Here is a 23,343-nt window from a genome sequence, read left to right on the forward strand (position 1 = left end):
TTTTAAACATTGCAATAACCGGGACAAATGGGCAAATGAAATGTGTGGGTTTCAATTAAGTAACATGTATTATTTTAAAACTATAAAAGCCGAAAACTGAGAAATAATGTTTTTTACATTTTTTTCGTATTTTTCCTGCTAAAAAGCAGTTTCAATAAAATAATTCTTAGCAAAAAGTACCCCTTAAAGAAAGCCTAATTGGTGGCGAAAAAAAAAACAAGATATAGATTGTTTCGTTGTGATAAGTAGTAATAAAGTTATAGGCAAATAATGGAAGGAGCGCTGCCACGTGAAAATTGCTCGTTTTTTAAGATGAAAAACCCTTGGAGGTGAAGTGGTTAAGACAGAAAGCATTAAACAGAGACACAGGAGTTAACTGTTAAAGGCAAACTTTTAAAACAGATTGTTATATATATATGTATTATAGTGAGTATAGGTATTACCTTAGTAACATGGTGTGCATTATTCCCTAGATAAGTTCACAATTGAAACAGGCACAGCAAACAGTGGTCCTTAAAGAGAACCTGAGGTGGCTTGTACTAATCCTATTAGCACACAGAGGCTGGGTCTGCATATAATGCCCAGCCTCTGTTGCTATACTGTTTCCCCCCAGGCCCCTCCCCCCTGCTCTGCTGTGCCCCATAAATCACACAGCGTGCTAGCGACACGCAGCGTGTCGCCAGCAGGCTGTTTACAGCTGTACTGTCAGTCTCGTCGCTCCCCCGCCTCCTCTATGTCACTGCTCCCTGCCTGCGTCCCTTCCCTCCCCGCTGATTGGAGGGAAGGGACGCAGGCGGGGAGCGGAGATATAGAGGAGGCGGGGAAGTGGCGAGAGTGACAGTGCAGAGGTAAACAGCCTGCTATCGACGCGCTGCATGTCGCTTGCACGGCTGTGTGATTTATGGGGCACAGAAGAGTGCAGGGGGGGCGGGGGGGGAACAGTATAGCAAGAGGGGCTGGGCATTATATGCAGACCCAGCCTCTGTGTGCTAATAGGATTCATACAAGCCACCACAGGTTCTCTTTAAGCTATATGTACCATGTTCAGGAGCAAGAGAAAAATAAAGAGAAAAACAAAAGAAAACTATGCCTCATAGTGACTTACTAACATACAGGTTCCAACCAACTCACCTCTTCACATCTAAGCACTCTTTTTTCAGCAGTGGTATAATTTTAATACCTGTTGAGGTAAACAAAGGAGTGTTCTTCCCCATTTTACCCCTCATACAATACAGCTTCGAATTTAACACTAGATGCACATATCTTTATTATAATCTGAAGGAGTGGGGGCGGGGTATAACACTAACTGACTACATAAGGCCTGCTGTAAATATAAAAATATGAGATAATTAATTATATGTGTAGTATTCATGGTAATTGGTGAATAAGACTTTAATGTAGTCACATTTTTAATTTAGGATTTCAAATTCTAAATTAAAGTTTCAACAGCAGCCATGACAGTGTGAGGTAGAATCTGATTTCTTTCAACTACCAGAAAAGATTATTTGATTAGCCACAAATCCAGTTTCCTACAGGTAATTTAGTATGCCTTGGACCTTTTGTAAAACGTAAATTCAATCTGCTATAAAGATGACCTTGTCATCTAGATAAGCAGCAGAATACTTCTGATCGAGCGCTGTAAAGACAGCGCAGGAGACTTGGGCGCAGCCGGCACCACATTAGGCCATAATAGGAATTACGGCTATAGCAGCACTCAGTGAGTAATTTGGGTGCCCCATAAATCACACAGCGTGCTAGCGACATGCAGCGTGTCGCCAGCAGGCTGTTTACAGCTGTACTGTCAGACTCGTCGCTCCCCCGCCTCCTCTATGTCACTGCTCCCTGCCTGCGTCCCTTCCCTCCCCGCTGATTGGAGGGAAGGGACGCAGGCGGGGAGCGGAGATATAGAGGAGGCGGGGAAGTGGCGAGAGTGACAGTGCAGAGGTAAACAGCCTGCTATCGACGCGCTGCATGTCGCTTGCACGGCTGTGTGATTTATGGGGCACAGAAGAGTGCAGGGGGGGCAGGGGGGGGGGAACAGTATAGCAAGAGGGGCTGGGCATTATATGCAGACCCAGCCTCTGTGTGCTAATAGGATTCATACAAGCCACCACAGGTTCTCTTTAAGCTATATGTACCATGTTCAGGAGCAAGAGAAAAATAAAGAGAAAAACAAAAGAAAACTATGCCTCATAGTGACTTACTAACATACAGGTTCCAACCAACTCACCTCTTCACATCTAAGCACTCTTTTTTCAGCAGTGGTATAATTTTAATACCTGTTGAGGTAAACAAAGGAGTGTTCTTCCCCATTTTACCCCTCATACAATACAGCTTCGAATTTAACACTAGATGCACATATCTTTATTATAATCTGAAGGAGTGGGGGCGGGGTATAACACTAACTGACTACATAAGGCCTGCTGTAAATATAAAAATATGAGATAATTAATTATATGTGTAGTATTCATGGTAATTGGTGAATAAGACTTTAATGTAGTCACATTTTTAATTTAAGATTTCAAATTCTAAATTAAAGTTTCAACAGCAGCCATGACAGTGTGAGGTAGAATCTGATTTCTTTCAACTACCAGAAAAGATTATTTGATTAGCCACAAATCCAGTTTCCTACAGGTAATTTAGTATGCCTTGGACCTTTTGTAAAACGTAAATTCAATCTGCTATAAAGATGACCTTGTCATCTAGATAAGCAGCAGAATACTTCTGATCGAGCGCTGTAAAGACAGCGCAGGAGACTTGGGCGCAGCCGGCACCACATTAGGCCATAATAGGAATTACGGCTATAGCAGCACTCAGTGAGTAATTTGGGTGCCCCATAAATCACACAGCGTGCTAGCGACATGCAGCGTGTCGCCAGCAGGCTGTTTACAGCTGTACTGTCAGACTCGTCGCTCCCCCGCCTCCTCTATGTCACTGCTCCCTGCCTGCGTCCCTTCCCTCCCCGCTGATTGGAGGGAAGGGATGCAGGCGGGGAGCGGAGATATAGAGGAGGCGGGGAAGTGGCGAGAGTGACAGTGCAGAGGTAAACAGCCTGCTATCGACGCGCTGCATGTCGCTTGCACGGCTGTGTGATTTATGGGGCACAGAAGAGTGCAGGGGGGGCGGGGGGGGGGAACAGTATAGCAAGAGAGGCTGGGCATTATATGCAGACCCAGCCTCTGTGTGCTAATAGGATTCATACAAGCCACCACAGGTTCTCTTTAAGCTATATGTACCATGTTCAGGAGCAAGAGAAAAATAAAGACAAAAACAAAAGAAAACTATGCCTCATAGTGACTTACTAACATACAGGTTCCAATCAACTCACCTCTTCACATCTAAGCACTCTTTTTTCAGCAGTGGTATAATTTTAACCACTTCCGGATACTGGGTGGTTTGGCTGATCTGTGCTGCGGGGGCTCTTCAGCCCGCAGCACAGATCAGAAATCAGGCAGGGCGATCAGACCTCCCCCCTTTTTTCCCCACTAGGGGGATGTCCTGCTGGGGGGGTCTGATCGCTGCCGCACTGCTGTGCCTAGCGGGGGGGGGGGGGGGGGGCTCCTCAAAGCCCCCCTCCGCAGCACTAGTCCTCCCTCTGCCTCCTTCCCTCACTCTCCCGTCCCATGTGTGCGGCGCAGGACGGAAAGCCGTCCTGCGCCGGATAGGATAGGCTTTAGCCTATCAGATGCCGGCGATCCCCGGCCAATCAGAGGCCGGGGATCGCCGATCTCCTCTACGGCGCTGCTGCTGCGCAGCGCCGTATATATGTAAACACCGGGGAAGATCTTCCCCGCGTGTTTACATTTACCCTGCGAGCTGCGAGCTGCGATCGGCGGCTCGCAGGGTGTTCACGGAGACACCCTCCGTGAACTGACATGGAACGGCCGCTCATACGAGCGGCCGTTTCCATGGAAACCACTTCAGGATTCAGGGGCGTAGTTAAGCGTACGCAGAATCCTGAAGTTGTTAATACCTGTTGAGGTAAACAAAGGAGTGTTCTTCCCCATTTTACCCCTCATACAATACAGCTTCGAATTTAACACTAGATGCACATATCTTTATTATAATCTGAAGGAGTGGGGGCGGGGTATAACACTAACTGACTACATAAGGCCTGCTGTAAATATAAAAATATGAGATAATTAACCACTTCAGCCTACAGCTTCGAAAATCTTATGCATCCGAGCAAGGTTCACCTCCCATTCATTCGCTAATAACTTTATCGCTACTTATCAAAATTAATTGATCTATATCTCGTTTTTTCCGCCACTAATTAGGCTTTCTTTAGGTAGTACATTTTGCTAAGAGCCACTTTACTGTAAATACATTTTAACAGGAAGATTAAGATAGAAATGGAAAAAAATCATTATTTCTCAGTTTTTGGCCATTATAGTTTAAAATTAATACATGCTACAGTAATTAAAACCCATGCATTTTATGTGCCCATTTGTCCCGCTTATTACACCATTTAAATTACGTCCCTTTTACAATTTATGGCGTCGATATTTTATTTAGAAATAAAGGTGCATTTTTTCAATTTGCGTCGATCACTATTTACAAGCTTATAATTTTAAAAAATGTAATAAGATACTCTCTTGACATGTATATTTAAAAAGTTCAGACCCTTAGGTAACTATTTATGTAGTTTTTTTTTTTTTTAATTGTAATTTTTTTTATTATTTTTTTAATACAAAAATGTATTTGGGTAATTTTAGTTTGGGAGGTAAATAGCCAATTTTAGATGTAATATAATGTATTTTTTATTCAATACAGGTATGTGGGTGCAGTTTACTATTTGGCCACAAGATGGCCACATTCAAAAAGTTCCTAGATGCGAACGATGTCGCATCTAGGAACTAAAATGAAGAGAAGTTGTTTCCTGGGGGCAGAAATACCACGCTCTCTGATGAGAAAGCGTCGGCATTTCTCCCGGGGACTTGGATCGGTGAATGGGAATTATATTCCCATTCACTGATCGGGGGGCAGCGGGAGGCAGCGGGGGCGATCGCGCGCACCACACGGCTGCAGCACCACTGCCTATCTGGACGGATATATGCGTCCAGATATGGCGAAGTGGTTAATTATATGTGTAATTATATGTGTAGTATTCATGGTAATTGGTGAATAAGACTTTAATGTAGTCACATTTTTAATTTAGGATTTCAAATTCTAAATTAAAGTTTCAACAGCAGCCATGACAGTGTGAGGTAGAATCTGATTTCTTTCAACTACCAGAAAAGATTATTTGATTAGCCACAAATCCAGTTTCCTACAGGTAATTTAGTATGCCTTGGACCTTTTGTAAAACGTAAATTCAATCTGCTATAAAGATGACCTTGTCATCTAGATAAGCAGCAGAATACTTCTGATCGAACGCTGTAAAGACAGCGCAGGAGACTTGGGCGCAGCCGGCACCACATTAGGCCATAATAGGAATTACGGCTATAGCAGCACTCAGTGAGTAATTTGGGTGCCGTCAATTCAATTTACAGAAATCCTTGCAAAATCACCAGCCTCAATCTGATTTAAACACTGATTTAAGTAAGAGTGCTAGACCAAGCGCTATTAAACTCTTCTAGAAATAATAATGCTGAGGATTAGGAAAACCTTTAAAAAAAGAAAGGAGACCATACCAATAGTCACTAGTCTAGTGAGTATGAGTACCAGAAAAAAAGGGCAAATTAATAATTATCTATTTATAAACCCTTGTTGCAGAGAGACAACCACTCAGTGCCCTGTGGGTAAATTAATTCTATACCCACTCAGGTCTACCATGTGTTCTTGTAACATAGCCGCTCTCTAAGATGTAAAAATTAAGTTCAGAGGGTGGCAGAGGAGCCACCCTCCATTGGGTCCACCTCTAGGGGTATAATAATAGTGATCTAGTGACACTCAAGGAGGTACCCAAAAGAATAAAAGAAAACTTGAAAACAGTTTGAAATGGGATGATAAGTTTCACTTACCTCCCAAAAAAGGCTGTATACGAATGATCACTAAAACAAATGACATTACTGAAGCACTTGCCATACAATGCATTTCATAAGAATTTCGCTCTCAGGACAGTATAGGCCTCTCTTTTTGCACCTTGGAGCTAGACAAATCAAATGTGGTGGCTAATTATTTTGATCGGTCCAGTTTCAAGCTGCATACACTTAAATAACGTTAACAAAATGTCCATCGACGCAAAATTATTCACATCTCATTGACCATTTCTAGACTCATCTTTGGCTCTCAGTTGAAGCATTTTTATACTTCAAGACATTGGCCTCAATTCACTAAGATCATGCTGGAGATAATAAGGCAAGAGAAAACTTGCCACCACACAGTGAGAGAGTTATCTTATCTCTTCATTCCTTAAGTTACCTCATCTGTAGTTGTTACCTCCTCTGTAGTTATTTTCACACACAGTTAATTAACAGCATCTTTAACTTAGAATTCTGGAGTTATTTTAACCGGTTCTGCACCGCAGTGCCGAAAATCTCATGCATCCGAGCAACGTTCACCTCCCATTCATTTGCCTATAACTTTATTGCTACTTATCACAATAAATTGATCTATATCTTGTTTTTTCCACCACTAATTAGGCTTTCTTTGGGTAGTACATTTTGCTAAGAATTATTTTTTTCTGCATGCATTTTAACAGAAAGATTAAGAAAGAAATGAAAAAAAATCATTATTTCTCAGTTTTTGGCCATTATAGTTTGAAATTAATATATGCTACCGTAATTAAAACTCATGTATTTTATTTGCCCATCTGTCCTGGTTATTACACCGTTTAAATGATGTCCCTATCACAATTTATGGTGCATATATTTCATTTAGAAATAAAGGTGCATTTTTTCAATTTGCGTCCATCACTATTTATAAGCTTATAATTTTTAATAATATAATAACATACTCTCTTGACATGCATATTTAAAAAGTTCAGACCCTTGGGTAACTATTTATGTTGTTTTTGTTTTGTTTTTTTATTGTATTTTTTTAATTTATTTTTTTAAATAAAAATGTATGTGGGTAATTTTTGGTGTGGGAGGGAAACTCCTTATTTTAAATGTAAAATAATAATATTGGTTAATTTAAAATGTATGTGGGTGCAGTTTACTATTTGGCCACAAGATGACTACAGTGAAAAAAGTCCTGGATGCGAACGATCTTGCATCCACGAACTTAAAAGCAGGGGAGAAGTTTCCTGGGGGCTGAAATACCGCGCTCTCTGGATAGAAAGCGTCGGTAGTTCTGCGGGGAAGTTAGATCGGTGAATGGGAATTATATTCCCATTCACTGATCGGGGGGCTAGCGGCGGGCGGGCGGCCCGACAGCAGTTCCTATCTGGACGAGGAAGCTCGTCCAGATAGGCCGAACTGGCTAAGGATTGAAGAGTTAACTTAAAGACAGAAGAGTTAACTTTAGGTTTGCCTGAGGTAAAATGTTTCCTGAATACGACATGCCTCATCATCACCATGGTGATAACTCTAGAAACGTTATTAAAGACAGGAGATAAGCTTAGTGAATTGAGGCCATTATGCCTATCCACTTGCTTCTGTATTTGATAAGGCTTTAGTTTAGAATACCCTCTAGCCAGGCGAAAATGAATGCCATGGTCAGTAAAGATTTTTGAAGGCATAGTGGCTGCTTTTCATCTTCATTCAGTACTCTGGGTGGCAGTTGGCCAATACTTTAAGTTTAAGGAGGAATGAACAGGTGGGCACAATTTATGACTCAGGGCTCAGGTATCATCTTCACATTCAGTAAAGATAATGTTTAATCATTTCTGATTCTATGTTGCCTTGACAAAGACCAGGTGATTGGTCAAAACATGTAGGTGGGGGGGAGGCAGAACCGGCTGGACCTCCTGACCCACGCTGATGGAATACAGAGCTCCGTAAGTGTGGTGGACATGTGAGCTATCACAAGTTGCTCACCCTGTGATATCCGACACACACATTATTGCTTTGAAGACAGCATCTGACAAGGAGTGGTAAGATGCAAGGTTTACTGCGTGGCTGTGCGCACATTGCAAACTGTTCTTTTCATCTAGCGTTGGACTCAAAGCAATTTTATTTATTTAAGTACTTATATAGCGCCAACATGTTACACAGCTTTGCACTGAGTATATATTGTCAGAGGGGCTCACAATCTAGAGCAATGTTTATATGATGTTGACTTGTGTGTTTAATTGTGCGTGGCATATATGAGATCAGTCCTCGTTGCAGGGATTAGCTACTGGGTCGCAGGGTTCCCTAATGATATGCTTTTAGGGTGTGGGGCGCTGTGCTTTGTAGATACATTTCTGTTTCCTTTTTGGCAAATAAAGTGATTCATTGAGCACTGTAATTTTTATTCTATTTTCATAGTTCACTGTTTTTTTTTTTTTACAGTAGCTCCAGCAGGTTTGCAGTTCTGTGTGTGATACAGGGGTTGTGCCTTTTGCAACATATTTTTTGAGTGTGTAATTCTTTGGTGGCATCAAGGGGCACACTTGAGGTCCACCACAGCTAGCGACTTCCCTTCCACAGAGCTAAATATTTTCTTCTAGTTTAGAATGCCTCTACTGCTTTTCTCATTCTTAGATAGTGTGCATGTTCTAATTTATGGAAAGGTATAACAGAACAGAAATGTTGTCCATAGGGACCATTGAATTCATAATATTCCTTCAGATAAACATGATTTTCAGCAGCTGCAGAAATTGATTGGGATCTAGACAGTCTGGGCACACGTTTATGCATCAAGGAAAATCTAAACATAATGAAAGTCTTATTAATGTAGTCTTGAAATGTGTGCATTACTGAAATTATATTTAGGACATAAATATCAACAGAATTAATATCTAGAACAGCAAGTAAAGACAAACATGACCTATTTTTAATAATGATTACAGATTATGCATACGCACCCAACAACCGCACACAGCTAAATTAGGAGCACTAGAGGAGCTGAATAATCAAGAGCTTACAATTTAAGTCTCACTGCCATGTAAATTATGCAAATTTTTGAGACTAACTGTTAGCTTTTTATATCTTATTAATCCTAATGCCTTATGACAGTTACACTATTAACGTGCTATTTTACTTTCATTTCCATTACATTTATATCAGACCATTTTTCATTATGTGTCTAGAGTACTTAAAAGAAAGATGTTTGAATATTTCAATAGGTCAATGAATTTAGAGACTTAGAAACTTCTCAAACTTTAGGCACATTTACCATGCAATCTTACTTTAAATGTAATACATAGTTTAATATTGGTTATTTTATCTTACAGATTTGAAATGTGTTTCATCTTGGTTTGTTATATAAATACACTATTCCATTTGGGATACGCATTGTAATTAGCAGTTGTAAAAATAGGAAAGTATACATTTACCCCGAGCTGTTCAACTTCTACATGCTTAGCCAAAGCTAGAAAGGGGAAGGCTTGAAAAACAGTGTTATTTTATTGTGTATTTTGTTGACATCACAAAAGATGACCAATCTAAAACTCTGCTGTCAGGAAAATGTATTTACCCCTAGTGAATGATTAGTACTAGTCTGCCTTTCCTGGGCGGTGTCTGACATATTTGGGACCTAATGCCTGGGACACACCGTGCAATTTCCTGTCAAATCGACAGGCCAATAATTTCCGACAGGTCCGATTACATTTCCGATTGATTTTGTACAGAAGTGATTGGAAAATTGATCGGAAAAAAGATCGGAAACCTGATTGGACCTGTTGAAAATAATTGATCTGACCCGTCGATCTGATGAGAAATTGCATGGTGTGTACCAGTCATTAGATGAGACAAACTGTTTCAAAACCCCACCACCACCACCACCAAACACACACATGTGGTGTACAGGGTGGGCCATTTATATGGATACACCTTAATAAAATGGGGATGGTTGGTGATATTAACTTCATGTTTGTGGCACATTAATATATGTGAGGGAGGAAAATTTTCAAGATAGGTGGTGACCATGGTGGCCATTTTGAAGTCGGTCATTTTAATCCAACTTTTGTTTTTTAAATAGGAAGAGAGTCATTTCACAAGAAAAACAATGGTGTGCTTGGTTTTAACCTAACTTTATTCTTTCATGAGTTATTTACAAGTTTCTGACCACTTAAAAAATGTGTTCAATGTGCTGCCCAATGTCTTGGATTGTCAATGCAACCCTCTACTCCCACTCTTCACACACTGATAGCAACACGACAGGAGAAATGTAAGCACAGGCTTCCAGTATCTGTAGTTTCAGGTGCTGCACATCTCGTAACTTCACAGCATAGACAATTGCCTTCAAATGACCCCAAAGATCCAAGGGGGTCACATCGGGAGACCTTGGGGGCCATTCAACTGGCTCACGATGACCAATCCACTTTCCAGGAAACTGTTCATCTAGGAATGCTCGGACCTGACACCCATAATGTGGTGGTGCACCATCTTGCTGGAAAAACTCAGGGAACGTGCCAGCTTCAGTGCATAAAGAGGGAAACACATCATCATGTAGAAATTTCGCATATCCAGTGGCCTTGAGATTTCCATTGATGAAGAATGGCCCCACTATCTTTGTACCTTATATACCACACCATACCATCAACTGTTTTGTTCCAACAGTCTTGGAGGGATCTATCCAATGTGGGTTAGTGTCAGACCAAAAGCGGTGGTTTTGTTTGTTAACTTCACCCTTCACATAAAAGTTTGCCTCATCACTGAACAACATCTTCTGCGTAAACTGAGGGTTCTATTCCAATTTTTGTTTTGCCCATTCTGCAAATTCGGTGCACCGATCTGGGTTATCCTCGTTGAGATGCTGCAGTAGCTGGAGTTTGTAAGGGTGCCATTTGTGAGTAGCTAAAATCCGCTGAAGGGATGTTCGACTAATGCCACTCTCCAGTGACACTTTTGCTGAATGAAGCTAGGATAGCCACGTGACAGATTTCATGCGTCCACATTTTGGCAAATCCAACACTGAACCAGTTTCATGAAACTTAGCAAGCAGTTTGCTAACTGTAGCATGGGATATGGGTGGTCTCATAGGATGTCTTGCACTGAAATCTGCTGCAATGACCCGGTTACTGCGTTCACCAGACATCAACATAATTTCTATCCTCACGTGTTAATGTCGGCGACATGTCAATGGTTGTAAACAAAGAGAAACTTTTAAATAACTCATGAAAGAATAAAGTTAGGCTAAAACCAAGCGCAGCATTGTTTTTCTTGTGAAATTCCCAATAAGTTTGATGTGTCACATGACCCTCTTCCTATTGAAAAAATAAAAGTTGGATTCAAAATGGCCACCTTCAAAATGGCCACCATGGTCTCCACCCATCTTGAAAAGTTTCCCATCTCGCATATTAATGTGCCACTAACAGGAAGTTAATATCACTAACCATTCACATTTTATTAAGGTGTATCCATATAAATGGCCCACCCTGTATTGTTCCATGGTGCCATAGTGGCCAGTGCCCCTAGTGACACAGCTAATGGACCAAAGTAATAATTTACAGGGACAACTGAAGATGCTTGGACAGAAAAAAGCAGACATTATTATCTAAAGATTATATACCTAGAGGTAGCGCCACTCAAGGTATTGCAAAACAATCCATATAAGTCTCTATAATACAGTTCAAGCACAGTTCTCATAGATCCACTATCAGTTTTTCCTATGGCAGCTTCTTATGTCTTCATCAACACTTCAGAGTATGATCTTCATAATACAGAGAGACACCTCCACTTCACCCTTTCTGCTAGATTCAACGTCTGCTAAGACCCTCTGGTGGGTCAAATGCAACTTTGGGACCGTTAACTGGTCATCCCCCACCTCTCTGGAAACTCCTGGACCACACCTGGATCATTCACCATCCAACACAATATCTTCCTTGTATATTGACTTTTCTTCAATAACCTCAATAAAACAGGCCTCTCATGGTGTAAAACTGTATAACATTTATTAACATATAAAATCCTATTGCACTAACGTTTTCCAATGATATAAAAGCAGTGTTGGCCGCAGGCAGGCTTGTTCCTGTAGTCCCTCTGTGCGTATCGCCACTAGTGTGCGCTTCTACCCGGCTTGACACCACGTGGGACGCCTACCGCTCCGCTTCCACTTCCTTGCTCGCGTGGTTAGGCTCCGCCCGACATGTTTTGTTAACAATGACTCATCAGGGACCATCAGGGACCCTGATGAGTCATTGTTGACGAAACATGTCGGGCGGAGCGTAACCACGCGAGTAAGGAAGTGGAAGTGGAGCGGTGGGCGTCCCACGTGGTGTCAAGCCAGGTAGAAGCGCGCACTAGCGGCGATACGCACAGAGGGACTACATGAACAAGCCTGCCTGCGGCCAACATTGCAGGGGAGAGCCCGCTACAAGAAAAAACTCTAAGCTGTTTTATATCATTGGAGAACGTGAGTGCAAGAGGATTTTATATGTTAATAAATGTTATACAGTTTTACACTATGAGAGGCCTGTTTTATTGAGGTTATTGAAGAAAAGTGCAGGGGGTCTTAGTAGACGGTGAGTCTGGCACAAAGGGTGAGGTGGAGGTTTCTCTCTGTATTATGAAGATCATTCTCTGAAGCAGGGGTTGGGAACTTATGGCTCGCGAGCCATATATGGCTCTTTTCATGCCTGCATATGGCTCTCTGGCTCGCTAAAAGGCGTGTGACAGAGCGGCCAGAGAGCCTGTGTTTACTTTTGAAATTTGCGCCGCCGCCCCCTCCTCCATGCCGGGTCTTTATATATACATGTGCCTCCTTCATCGGCACCGCCTCCCGCGTCAGAATTCCGCCTTTTCTGCCCGTCTGCCCGATCTCCTCCAAGATGGATGCGCTGATGCTGGCGCTGCCTATAGAAGTGATGTCACACGTTACGTGTGACACGTAGACGTCGGCGCAGCCAGCGGGAACAGAGGCAGCTTGGCGGGGAGGAGGAGCCGACCCGAGGACATGCGACCCAGAGGCAGCCGCACCCATAGCTACGCAGCCAACCACCACTGCCTCCGGAGCGTGTACTAAGCCGCCAGCAGCAGCAGCGAGTGAGAGCCTGCCGGACTGCCGCCGTCGTGGTCACTCCAGGTCCAGGAGGTCACTCCAGTCCACTCTCCTCTGGTCAGTTCATTTGTGGGGAAATCTTCTGCCAATTAGATTGCATTTGTGAAGAAATTTGCCAATTAGATTGCATTTGTGGGGAAATCTGCCAATGAGATTGCATTTGTGGGGAAATCTGCCAATTGATTGCATTTGTGGGGAAATCTGCCAATGACATTGCATTTGTTGGGAAATCTGCCAATGACATTGCATTTGTGGGGAAATCTGCCAATTGATTGCATTTGTGGGGAATTCTGCCAATGAGATTGCATTTGTGGGTACATCTGCCAATGAGATTGCATTTGTGAGGATATCTGCCAATGAGATTGCATTTGTGGGGATATCTGCAAATGAGATTGCATTTGTGGGGAAATCTGCCAATGAGATTGCATTAGCAACAGCATAACAATGTTATTAAAAAGAATGCAGACACATTGTACTTTAAAAGTGTTTTGTTTTGCAAAAAAAGTAAACATTACCTTGTATTTCGTTTTAAACATATTGTATGGCATTTACAGAATTTCATTTTAAAATATGTCCTGTTTATGGCTCTCTCGGCCAAAAAGGTTCCCTACCCCTGCTCTGAAGTGTTGAAGATATAAGAAGCTGCCATAGGAAAAACTGATAGTGGATCTATGAGAACTGTGCTTGAACTGTATTATAGAGACTTATATGGATTGTTTTGCAATACCTTGAGTGGCGCTACCTCTAGGTGTATAATTTTTGTGACAGAGTGGAGAAGGCGAACAAAGGTTTTCTACTACAGTGAGGGGGCATATCCACCTTTTGTAGGTGTCACCGCGATTGTGTTTTTGTATTATATTTTTATCTAAAGAGTTAAGTAGAGAAAGTGGAAGATACTGCAAGGATGGGATCCTGAGCCAGTTTTGCACATCTTATTATATTTTGTGCCCATAGTTGACACTAGTGGATGCTCATTTGTCCAAGACCAAATAGCAATGGGTGACAAAGTGTCAGCAAACCTGGGAGAAGATGGCAAATTAACAGACAGCCAGGCGAACAGTTGAAGAGGTAACCTTTTCTTTTTTTATACCTGGGAATTCTCTTAAAAATCCCTGTCTGTAAATGGAGGAAAAGCCAGCCGACTCAGGGTCCCCGCCAGTGCAGAGGTCGGCCTCGTGAGGTTGTCTTCTGCTGCGCCTGCGCGAGCGCCGCTGTCAATCACTCGCACGTAGTGTGGAGTGTACTGCTCTGGAGCAGTAGTTCTGCATTTATTATATCTTGACATTGCTATAATTCCTTAAGTTTCCTCTATATTTAGAAATCAATGTGTGTAGCATAATGTATGCCATATGCATTGCCTATATCACTCTTGTTTGTCCATGTACTGTAAATTGGTTGTAAAATATTTATTGGCACAGCAATACAGAGATATCAGCATCAGCACTTTAGAAGTTATTATTAATAATAGTAATTTAGGGTAAGAAGCCTTTGACAAAGGTATATTATTCTCCTCTGTGCTCCCACTAGCTTGTTATGCAATCTACTCTTAGATATTATAAGAAAGTAATAAATATTGCATGTGAATCCTATGCTGGCTTTTGCTACATTTACAGACAGGGATTTCTAAGAGAATTCCCAGGTAGAAAGAAAAAAGACAGTCCATTTAAAAAATAGCTTAGTTTTTTGCAGAAAGAGATTATCAACATTTTTTCTACAGGGTTCAGCAAGTGAAGCAGTGCTTTATTTTTAGTGCAGGCTGTGTTAAGCGGCTGGAGTTTCGCCGAGTGGATGCTAGTCTGACCATGTAATATGTGGCAGTTAGATAACAACAGAAAAATCCCAGGAAGAAAAACAAAATTCCCGGGGCACACAGACTAAACTTTCTGCAAGAGTTTAAAAAAGTTCTGTTTAATTCTTACTACAAAATTTGTTTAGGAAACTATAAAACCGTAAATGTGCCACAATACGACAACATAGTAATCTGCCTAGTTCAAGTTTACATAGTTGCTGATTTCCCTGCCATTTGTTAATAACCCTTTTGTCAAACACAAAGCTGCAGTTTACCACTTCCATACAGCTCATAAAAGCTGTAAATAGAACCAGTGGACATTGAGTTGACAGCCCATCAGATATGTTGTAAATATTTTAGACAAAATAGGATAACTACTATAGTCGATTAAATAAATACGTTAATCTTATACAGTAGAATCCCTTTAATCTCATTAGATTATAGTAAAGCTTGCTAGTTTTTGCAGATTTATTGTCTTCACATCCATGATGTGAATCTCCCATTCCACCACATCATGGTAGAAATGCTGCTTTCTTATGTGTAATGGGGGAAGGCGGAGTGGGGGGGGGGGCATGGCACTGCCTTATTGTGAGTAACAAAGGAAAGGAACAACAGGCACTGCAGGTACTATGGAACAACAGGCACACCAGGATTTACGGAAGTTTTCTTATATAATCTAATAGCGCAGACCAACCGGCGTGCGCAGAGCCTCTGAGGATGCTCATTTGAGTGAAACGCGCGTCAGGCTAACCACCGCTCTCACTTCACCCCACTGGATACAGGATCGGGTAGGAGCTTTTGCTACATTGGAACTTTTTTATCATGCCATTCAGCCTGTATCAATAAAGCTGTCTTTTAGCAAGGAGCTGCAAGTGCCAATCCAATCATTCTTCTATTGTGCAACTAAGCACTGCCTTATTGTGTGAGTGGATTTTTTTCTGGGGGTGGGAGAAGTCGTATACTTACTTTTAGGGCAACATTACCCTAAACTGTGTTTTGGAAGGAAGCTCAGGAACACTGCCTTTGACTTACACTGTCACATTACACTTAGCTCCACCTACATCCTGCCATGACCACACCCATTTTTTGCTCAAAATGTTTCCGCAATGTGCTTAGCATGCAACTACCTCCCAAAAAATGTTGTTTGACGGGGAGGAGGAGGGTGAGTTGGGGGTGATGTTTGTTCTCGCACAAATCAGTCCTCAAGCCACAGGGCCACTGGCTTCCGATGCATGGCACTGCCCCCTGCAAGAAAATACCATTCTGTTTTCTCTAGCTCAAGTAGCGAAAACAAAATGGACGTTTTCTGCAGGGGTGTGGCTTCGCACTGGAAGTCGGCTGCCCCGGAGCTCAGGGACAGTTTCGGGGGAGAAGACACAGCAGGTGATTATAACTTCCCATTACAAGAGACCCCTGAAACGTGCAATTTTCACTGGAGGTCTGCTATTAGCCAGGATTGGACTGCCACTTTTTTGTCCCTTAAAGATGTGCCACATCTTATAAAAATTGTTAAGAATAGGATTTTGCAAAACAGTTTTACTTGTGGCTGAAAATAGAATACAGAGATTTTTTTTTCCACAAGCATTAAGTAAGCTATATGTTACTCAATTGTACTAACTTTTAACTACAATGCTGCTTACCCTCTGTAAACAGGCATGAAAGGACATATTAATATATATTTTATTATTTAAACTGAAATATCAATTGAAATATTTATTGTATTGTGAACCTATTAGGGATTAATATGTCCTTTCATATAGAAAATGAGTTATTTTGCTTTGCAGAATTTTCAGCATTAATCACTGCTTTTTACAATCTGTAATTTGAGGTCATATGTTCACCTCTACCAATGTAATTAAGCTCATGTGCCAAGAGAAACTAAAAATCATCTTTATGATATGTATTTTACACTTTAAAAGAGCCATGTGCATTTTTTAATCATTTTACTTCAGAAAGCTTTTGATCTAAACATTTTAAACACTTCAGCCCACAGGGTTGTTCATTTTTTGCATCTGAGCAACTTTGATCTCCCATTCATTTGCCAATAACTTTATCACTACTCATCACAATGAATTGATCTATGTCTTGTTTTTTCCACCACCAATTAGGCTTTCTTTGGGTGATACATTTTGCTAAGAATTATTTTATTCTACTTCCATTTTAACAGGAAGATTAAGAAAGAAATGGAAAAAAATCATTATTTCTCAGTTTTTGCCCATTATAGTTTGAAATTAATACATGCTACCGTAATTAAACCCATGTATTTTATTTGCCCATTTGTCCCGCTTATTCCACCATTTAAATTATGTCCCTATGACAAAGTATAGCATCGATATTTTATTTGAAAATAAAGGTGCATTTTTTCAATTTGCGTCCATCACTTAATATATTAATTATATAAATATACTCCTTTGACATGCATATTTAAAAAGTTCAGGCCCTTAGGTAACTATTTGTTTTTTTTTTATTGTAATTGTTTTATTTTTTTTATCAAACATTTTATTCGGGTAATTTTTGATGTGGGAGGTAAATAGCTAATTTTAAATGTAAAATAATGTATGTATTTAATAAAAAAAATAGATGTGGGTGTAGTTTTACTATTTGGCCACAAGATGACCACAGTCAAAAAGTCCTGGAAGCGAATGGTCATGGTTCCAGGAACATGAATGAGGACGGAAAACTTTTTTTTAACTCAGAAAAACCGCAGCCTCTGATAAGAGGCTGTCGGGTTCTCTGCGTGGGACTTCGATCAATGAATGGGAGCTATAATCCCATTCATTGATCGCTGGGCTAACGGCCGGCGGCTGGAGTGCGTGTGGCTGGTGGGAGCAAGCTCAGCCTATCTGGACGAGAATGTTCGTCCAGATAGGCTTAAGTGGTTAAATGACTTTTGACTGTCATAATGGAATTCTTTTTTGGAGGATATCTGAAACTAAGAAAGTGGGTTTTACCAATGACCTGTATTTATAAGTGCCCCAAATGAAGCTTTGGTGCCTTTAGAGGAAGACATCCTATAAGCTTTTCAGGAGCTAAGAGCCTTGCAATCCATTTTATACTTCACAGTTGTACAATTTATAAGAAGAATCCACAGAAAAAAAATTCTTAGTATGCTTATGTAATAATCCATAGCTGTCCCAGACCTTTTTGGATCGTACTATCTCTACACCAGTGATTTACAAATTAAATTCAGTAGGAAACAAAACAAAGTGAAGTCTTTAGGGATGAGCTCAAAGTTTGCATTATAGTAATTTTACAATTAAATTGTGATGCAAAATGTCAAAGTACTGGGGAATCTATCTCGCATGTAATTATAATTAAAAAGTGTAATTTTCACAAAAATATAATGGAATGTCACAAGATACACATTTTCTCAAAAATTAGAACTTTCTTGAACACACATTTTCCCATGCCTATGGACTTCAATGCATTTGGCAAAAATGTGTTTTCCCAGAAATATATATATATATATATATATATATATATATATATATATATATATATATATATATATATATATATATATATATATATATATATATATATTTACAGATGTTCTCTTCTGTGTGCAAATATGACATTTTTGCAAAAATTATGGAAACAAAGATGGCTCATCACTCTTTAGTAGACATGTGGTACACTTACCACAAATGTTCCTTTTTGCAAGTTAGGTGAAATTACATTAGTGGATTCCATGAATGTAACTATGCAGAACATGTGAGAATTATGCAACAACTACACAAAATCAAGATTACGTCCATCAGAATTGTAGCTGTGTAAATTCTCAAAAAGCTAAATGACCTATTACGATCAAAACTAATTTTTAATGGTGAACGTGTACCATTGACACATCTAGCAATTAAACATGTCATTATTCAGTAGTTCCACATAAAGATTATGGAAGATATGTTAAGAATATTTGAGGCAAGAAAACAATAGGCAAAATTTGAAAGTTATTTCATTTTACTACGGAAATCTTTATAACCTTTATCATCACTATTCAAGTCATTTTGTAACAGAATACTTTGTAACAGAAAACTAATACTAATTAAATGTAATTTGTGAACTTTATCCTGCAGCTGCTATTGCCTTTTAAGGAAGCTTGGCGGAAACCATGGCTGTTCATCAAGGAAAATATTTAAATATTTTAAAAACAACCCTACAATGCTTTCAATTATTTTTGTTTAAATGCATATATGTTGAATTTATGTATAATATTTAACTCCTTTAACTACTTGCTATTCAGGCTAGTATAACTCAGGGACTACATGGGACTTGGCCCCTTGAACTACATTAGCCCCCATGATCAATAATATTTGTAGGGTTCCCTTTTGCAAACTGCCCTTGTGTAAGGTTATACACAAACTTTTTTATCCTCACCTTGTGCATGGGAAGACAGTAGCAACTTGTCCCATACATGTAGGGTTAGGCCCTGTGGCAGGACAATTATGATAGAACAAACTACCTACCTATTTATAATAAAAAGTAGGACTAGAAATTAAAGGGGAGAAATATTATATGAAATACATTACAATTAAAAAAAAACAATGTGTTGGTTTAATCTCTATATTTCAATTTTATATGTATGTTTTTGTATAATCCACATCTCCTTTATAAAATTACTTCAGAAGGTTTGTCACACTGTTTCATTGGTCTATATGGTTGCATAGGCCAAATAAAATGTATTGTATCTTTCTTTGCAACTTTATTGCAATGACAGGTAAGAACCCAAACAGCTCCAGGGATGATGGCTCTGCATATGCACATTTGAGAATATTCATTCCCATCTTAATATAGGTTAAGAGCTAAGGAAAGCAGCTTTTCAATTAAAAGAGCAGTGGCTTGGAAAACACACACAAAAAAAAAAAAAAAGACAAGCTTATGCAAAACAGCTTATTTAAATATTCAAAATATATTAAGGTGAAATGACTATGTTTTGTCTATTGGAAAGTGGACATGAGCTTCTGTTATTAACACCTCAATAGTGAACAACCAGTGCAGAAACATTTATTCTATACGTCTGGACATGTTGAGTTAATTAAATAAAATTGGGGGTAATAAAAGCTGTTTTTGTACATTTACATTCCGAAGAAATTCTACATTTAAATTGGAAAAATAAATAAAATGCAGGAGAAATGCATAATGTACAGCAATCAATAACAAAGAAATAATTTCACAGATGGTAGCTAATGCATGATGTGAACATTGATAAAATATGTACCTGAGTGTAGCCGATTACGCCTCCATTTTCATCCAGCACATTAAAATTAATGACTGGACCCTGCACATCATAAGTCCTAACCTTTGTATCAGTGTAGACACATACTACAGGCTTTCCATTAGCGTAACGCAGAGCAGACAGCACAGAGTAGGTGTAACTCGCCAAAGAATGGGTATGATTTTTAATTTTCTCCATTCCACCTATAAAATAAAGTACATTTACATCAAGTATCTCTACACATATGAAATTACAGTTATTAATATTCATCACATAAAATGATGTCTACTGCTGTGGAAAAGGAAAACAAGTTCAACAAGAAGAATAAAAATCAAATTCCAAGCTCAAGTATCTCACATATACCCAGGCTTTCAAAATTCTAAGCATGCTACACAGCTGTGCAGTGCAGCCACCAGAATAAATGGACATTTAGAGATGGCTATACACATACTGTATAGACTGAGTGGGCAACCTCAGAAAGGTTTACTCTTATGTTTCTTGTCCACTAATACAGGTGTCATTATAATGCTTCATCATTATCACTATGTGTCTTTATGATTTGCAAAGGATATGTTAACATATACCATTCGATTAGCTCTGCAGTGTAATAAATTATTCTGCAAGCACCTCACATGTGGATAATGAGCTTGTCCTCCCTTGTACTTCAGTGGTGCAGGCTATAACACAGTAGCACTAGTCTGTGGAAAGGTAGTGAAACAGCAATTATACAACTGTAGTCATATGCACACACATCAAGTGAGTAATTTTAGTAATAAATCCAAATGTTGGATTTATTACAGAAAGTTTCCAAAGTGGGTGATGTACATAACTGCAATCACATGACTGATTATTTTTTCACTTTTATTGTAATCAACTTGGCAATAGGATTACTCATGTAAGAGTTGCAATATTTTCCCACCAATATCAATGAAAAAAAAAATTGTTGTATCATTGTTCTTATTGCCCATAGTAAAACAGAAACTATGGTGTTTGGATCGTTTTTGAAAAGGAAGGAGTTAATGTGCCTTTAATTATCTTTTTTTATGTATATAGTCCCAGGAACATCTATATGTGGATTATGTTGTATACAGCTTTTTTGATCTGCCACTGAGCAGAGATTCCAGAGTTTAGTTATGAGTTTAGTTATGAGAAGTACATGACAATGATCCTTCATTCGTCTCCTTTAGCATTAGCAAAGATTATAATAACACGCTGAATATGCGGCCCAGGACCAGTCCTAAATTGACAGAGTACACTCCCCTTTTAAAGTCCAGCTCCAATGTAAAGCAATTTCATGTTATATAATGCCTATGATTCTTTTTTGCAACTGTCTGCTTTAATATGAACTGTAGCTTTCTCAAGGACAAAATGAAGGACAGCAGTAAAACGTTTATGAAAATTTGAATTTTTTCACCAAGCCATAACAAAAAAATGTTATTCTCATTGAATCAAATTTTTATTCACAACACAATATTTAAAGTATAAGATATTAGAAATTGGCCTCAATTCACTACCATACTGGAGATAATAAGACAAAGAAAACGTACCCCCACACACCGATTTTGCCTTATTAAGGTGTAGAGATAGGTTTTCACAATGAGAAAGTTATCTTAGTCCTAAAGTTACCTCCTCTGTAGTTATTTTCACATGCAGTTAATTAACAGCCTGGCCTATATGCAATTCTCTTTTTCTCCTAAGTTGTCTCCTAGGTGATAATTTTTCATCTTCTATGTAAAATAACTTTTCAGCATTTAACAATTGAAAAAAGTACCAAAAGTAGTAGAAAAAGTCCTGCCAAAATTATTCTGTGTATTTTCTTGCTTGCTGGGGGTTTAAAAGGCAATTTTTTGACAAGGTGTGAAAATATTAACTTAGAGAAAACTAAGGAGAAAAAGTGAATTGCATATGGGCCCCTGTCTTTAACTTTAGAATTCTGTAGTTATTTTAAGGATTGAAATGTTAACTTTAGATATCTCACCTTAACTTAAAGACAGAAGAGGTAAGTTTACTCCATGCCTTATCACCATGGTGATAACACTAGAAAGAGCTCAGAAATGTTATTAAAGACAAGAGAGTTAACTTTAGGTTTTCCTAAAGTAAATTGTTTCCTGAATACGACATGCTTTATCACCATGGTGATAACTCTAGAAATGTTATTAAAGACAAGAGATAAGCTTAGTGAATTGAGGCAATTGTCTGAAGTGCCTTTCTTTTTCCTGCATTAGAAATATATTAAAAAAATGCTGGTATGTATGTATGTATGTATATGTATGGTATGGTATGCATGCAAATGAGCTAGTCAAACAGCAAATTAAACACAAGCCATGTTCTGCAAAGTAAATAGAAGGTGTAAACTATCTGTCTGAGAAAATGTTGAGGATAACATTTCAGTGCTAAAAAGTTCAAAGGGTCATTGCTAGTAGAATTAAGCTGATTTTACATCAGACTGTCATGGCTGCTGTTTACAATTTTGTCTTAAAGATGCAGTGGCGTAGCTAAGGAGCTTTGGTCCCCGATACAAGTTTTACATTGAGGCCCCCCAAGCACTCTATACATAACAATTGATATGGCACACCAAAACCTGCCAATGTCAACTACAGTATCAGAGTTAACCACTTGAGGACCGTGGGCTTTACCCCCCTTAAGGACCAGGAACTTTTTTTCCATTCAGACCACTGCAGCTTTCACGGTTTATTGCTCGCTCATACAACCTACCACCTAAATGAGTTTTGGCTCCTTTTCTTGTCACTAATAAAGCTTTCTTTTGGTGCTATTTGATTACTGCTACGATTTTTACTTTTTATTATATTCATCAAAAAAGACATGATTTTTGACAAAAAAATGATTTTTTTAACTTTCTGTGCTGACATTTTTCAAATAAAGTAAAATTTCTGTATACATGCAGCGCGGAAAATGTGGACAAACATGTTTTTGATAAGAAAAAAACCCATTCAGTGTATATTTAGAATCAGAATCAGAATTTATTATCGCCAAGTACAACGGTGGATTGTACCTGGAATTGGTTTTGGCGCATACAGGGTCGTTGGTGAAGAAACAAAAAAAAAGTAAGAGATACATACAGTTAAGCATGGCACATACATAGACATGGGACAAGCATACATAGAACAACATTACAGCTTGTGCATACAGTTAAGCAGAGTGCAGCATCACATACAGTTAAGCATGGTACATACATATAGACAATAAAAGCAAAAATAAAAGCAAACAGAGCATTACAGCATACGTATGGTTAACTTAATACAAACATAGCAAGGCAAACACTGATAGCAGGAACAGAAAAGAGTGGGAC

The 23,343-nt window shown here is 39.3% G+C and overlaps 1 protein-coding gene across 1 annotated transcript in view; it reads right to left on the minus strand.

The window, feature by feature from the left end:
• The window catches only part of MOCOS (molybdenum cofactor sulfurase), a 424,598-nt gene that overhangs the window by 184,720 nt on the left and 216,535 nt on the right, over window positions 1-23,343 (minus strand). The window contains exon 6 of the mRNA XM_068236674.1: window positions 20,037-20,236. Coding sequence (XP_068092775.1) covers window positions 20,037-20,236 — 200 coding nt within the window. The remainder of the gene's footprint in view (window positions 1-20,036; window positions 20,237-23,343) is intronic.

The sequence above is a fragment of the Hyperolius riggenbachi genome, chromosome 5 (assembly GCF_040937935.1).
Source record: "Hyperolius riggenbachi isolate aHypRig1 chromosome 5, aHypRig1.pri, whole genome shotgun sequence".
In the NCBI taxonomy this organism is placed as follows: domain Eukaryota; kingdom Metazoa; phylum Chordata; class Amphibia; order Anura; family Hyperoliidae; genus Hyperolius; species Hyperolius riggenbachi.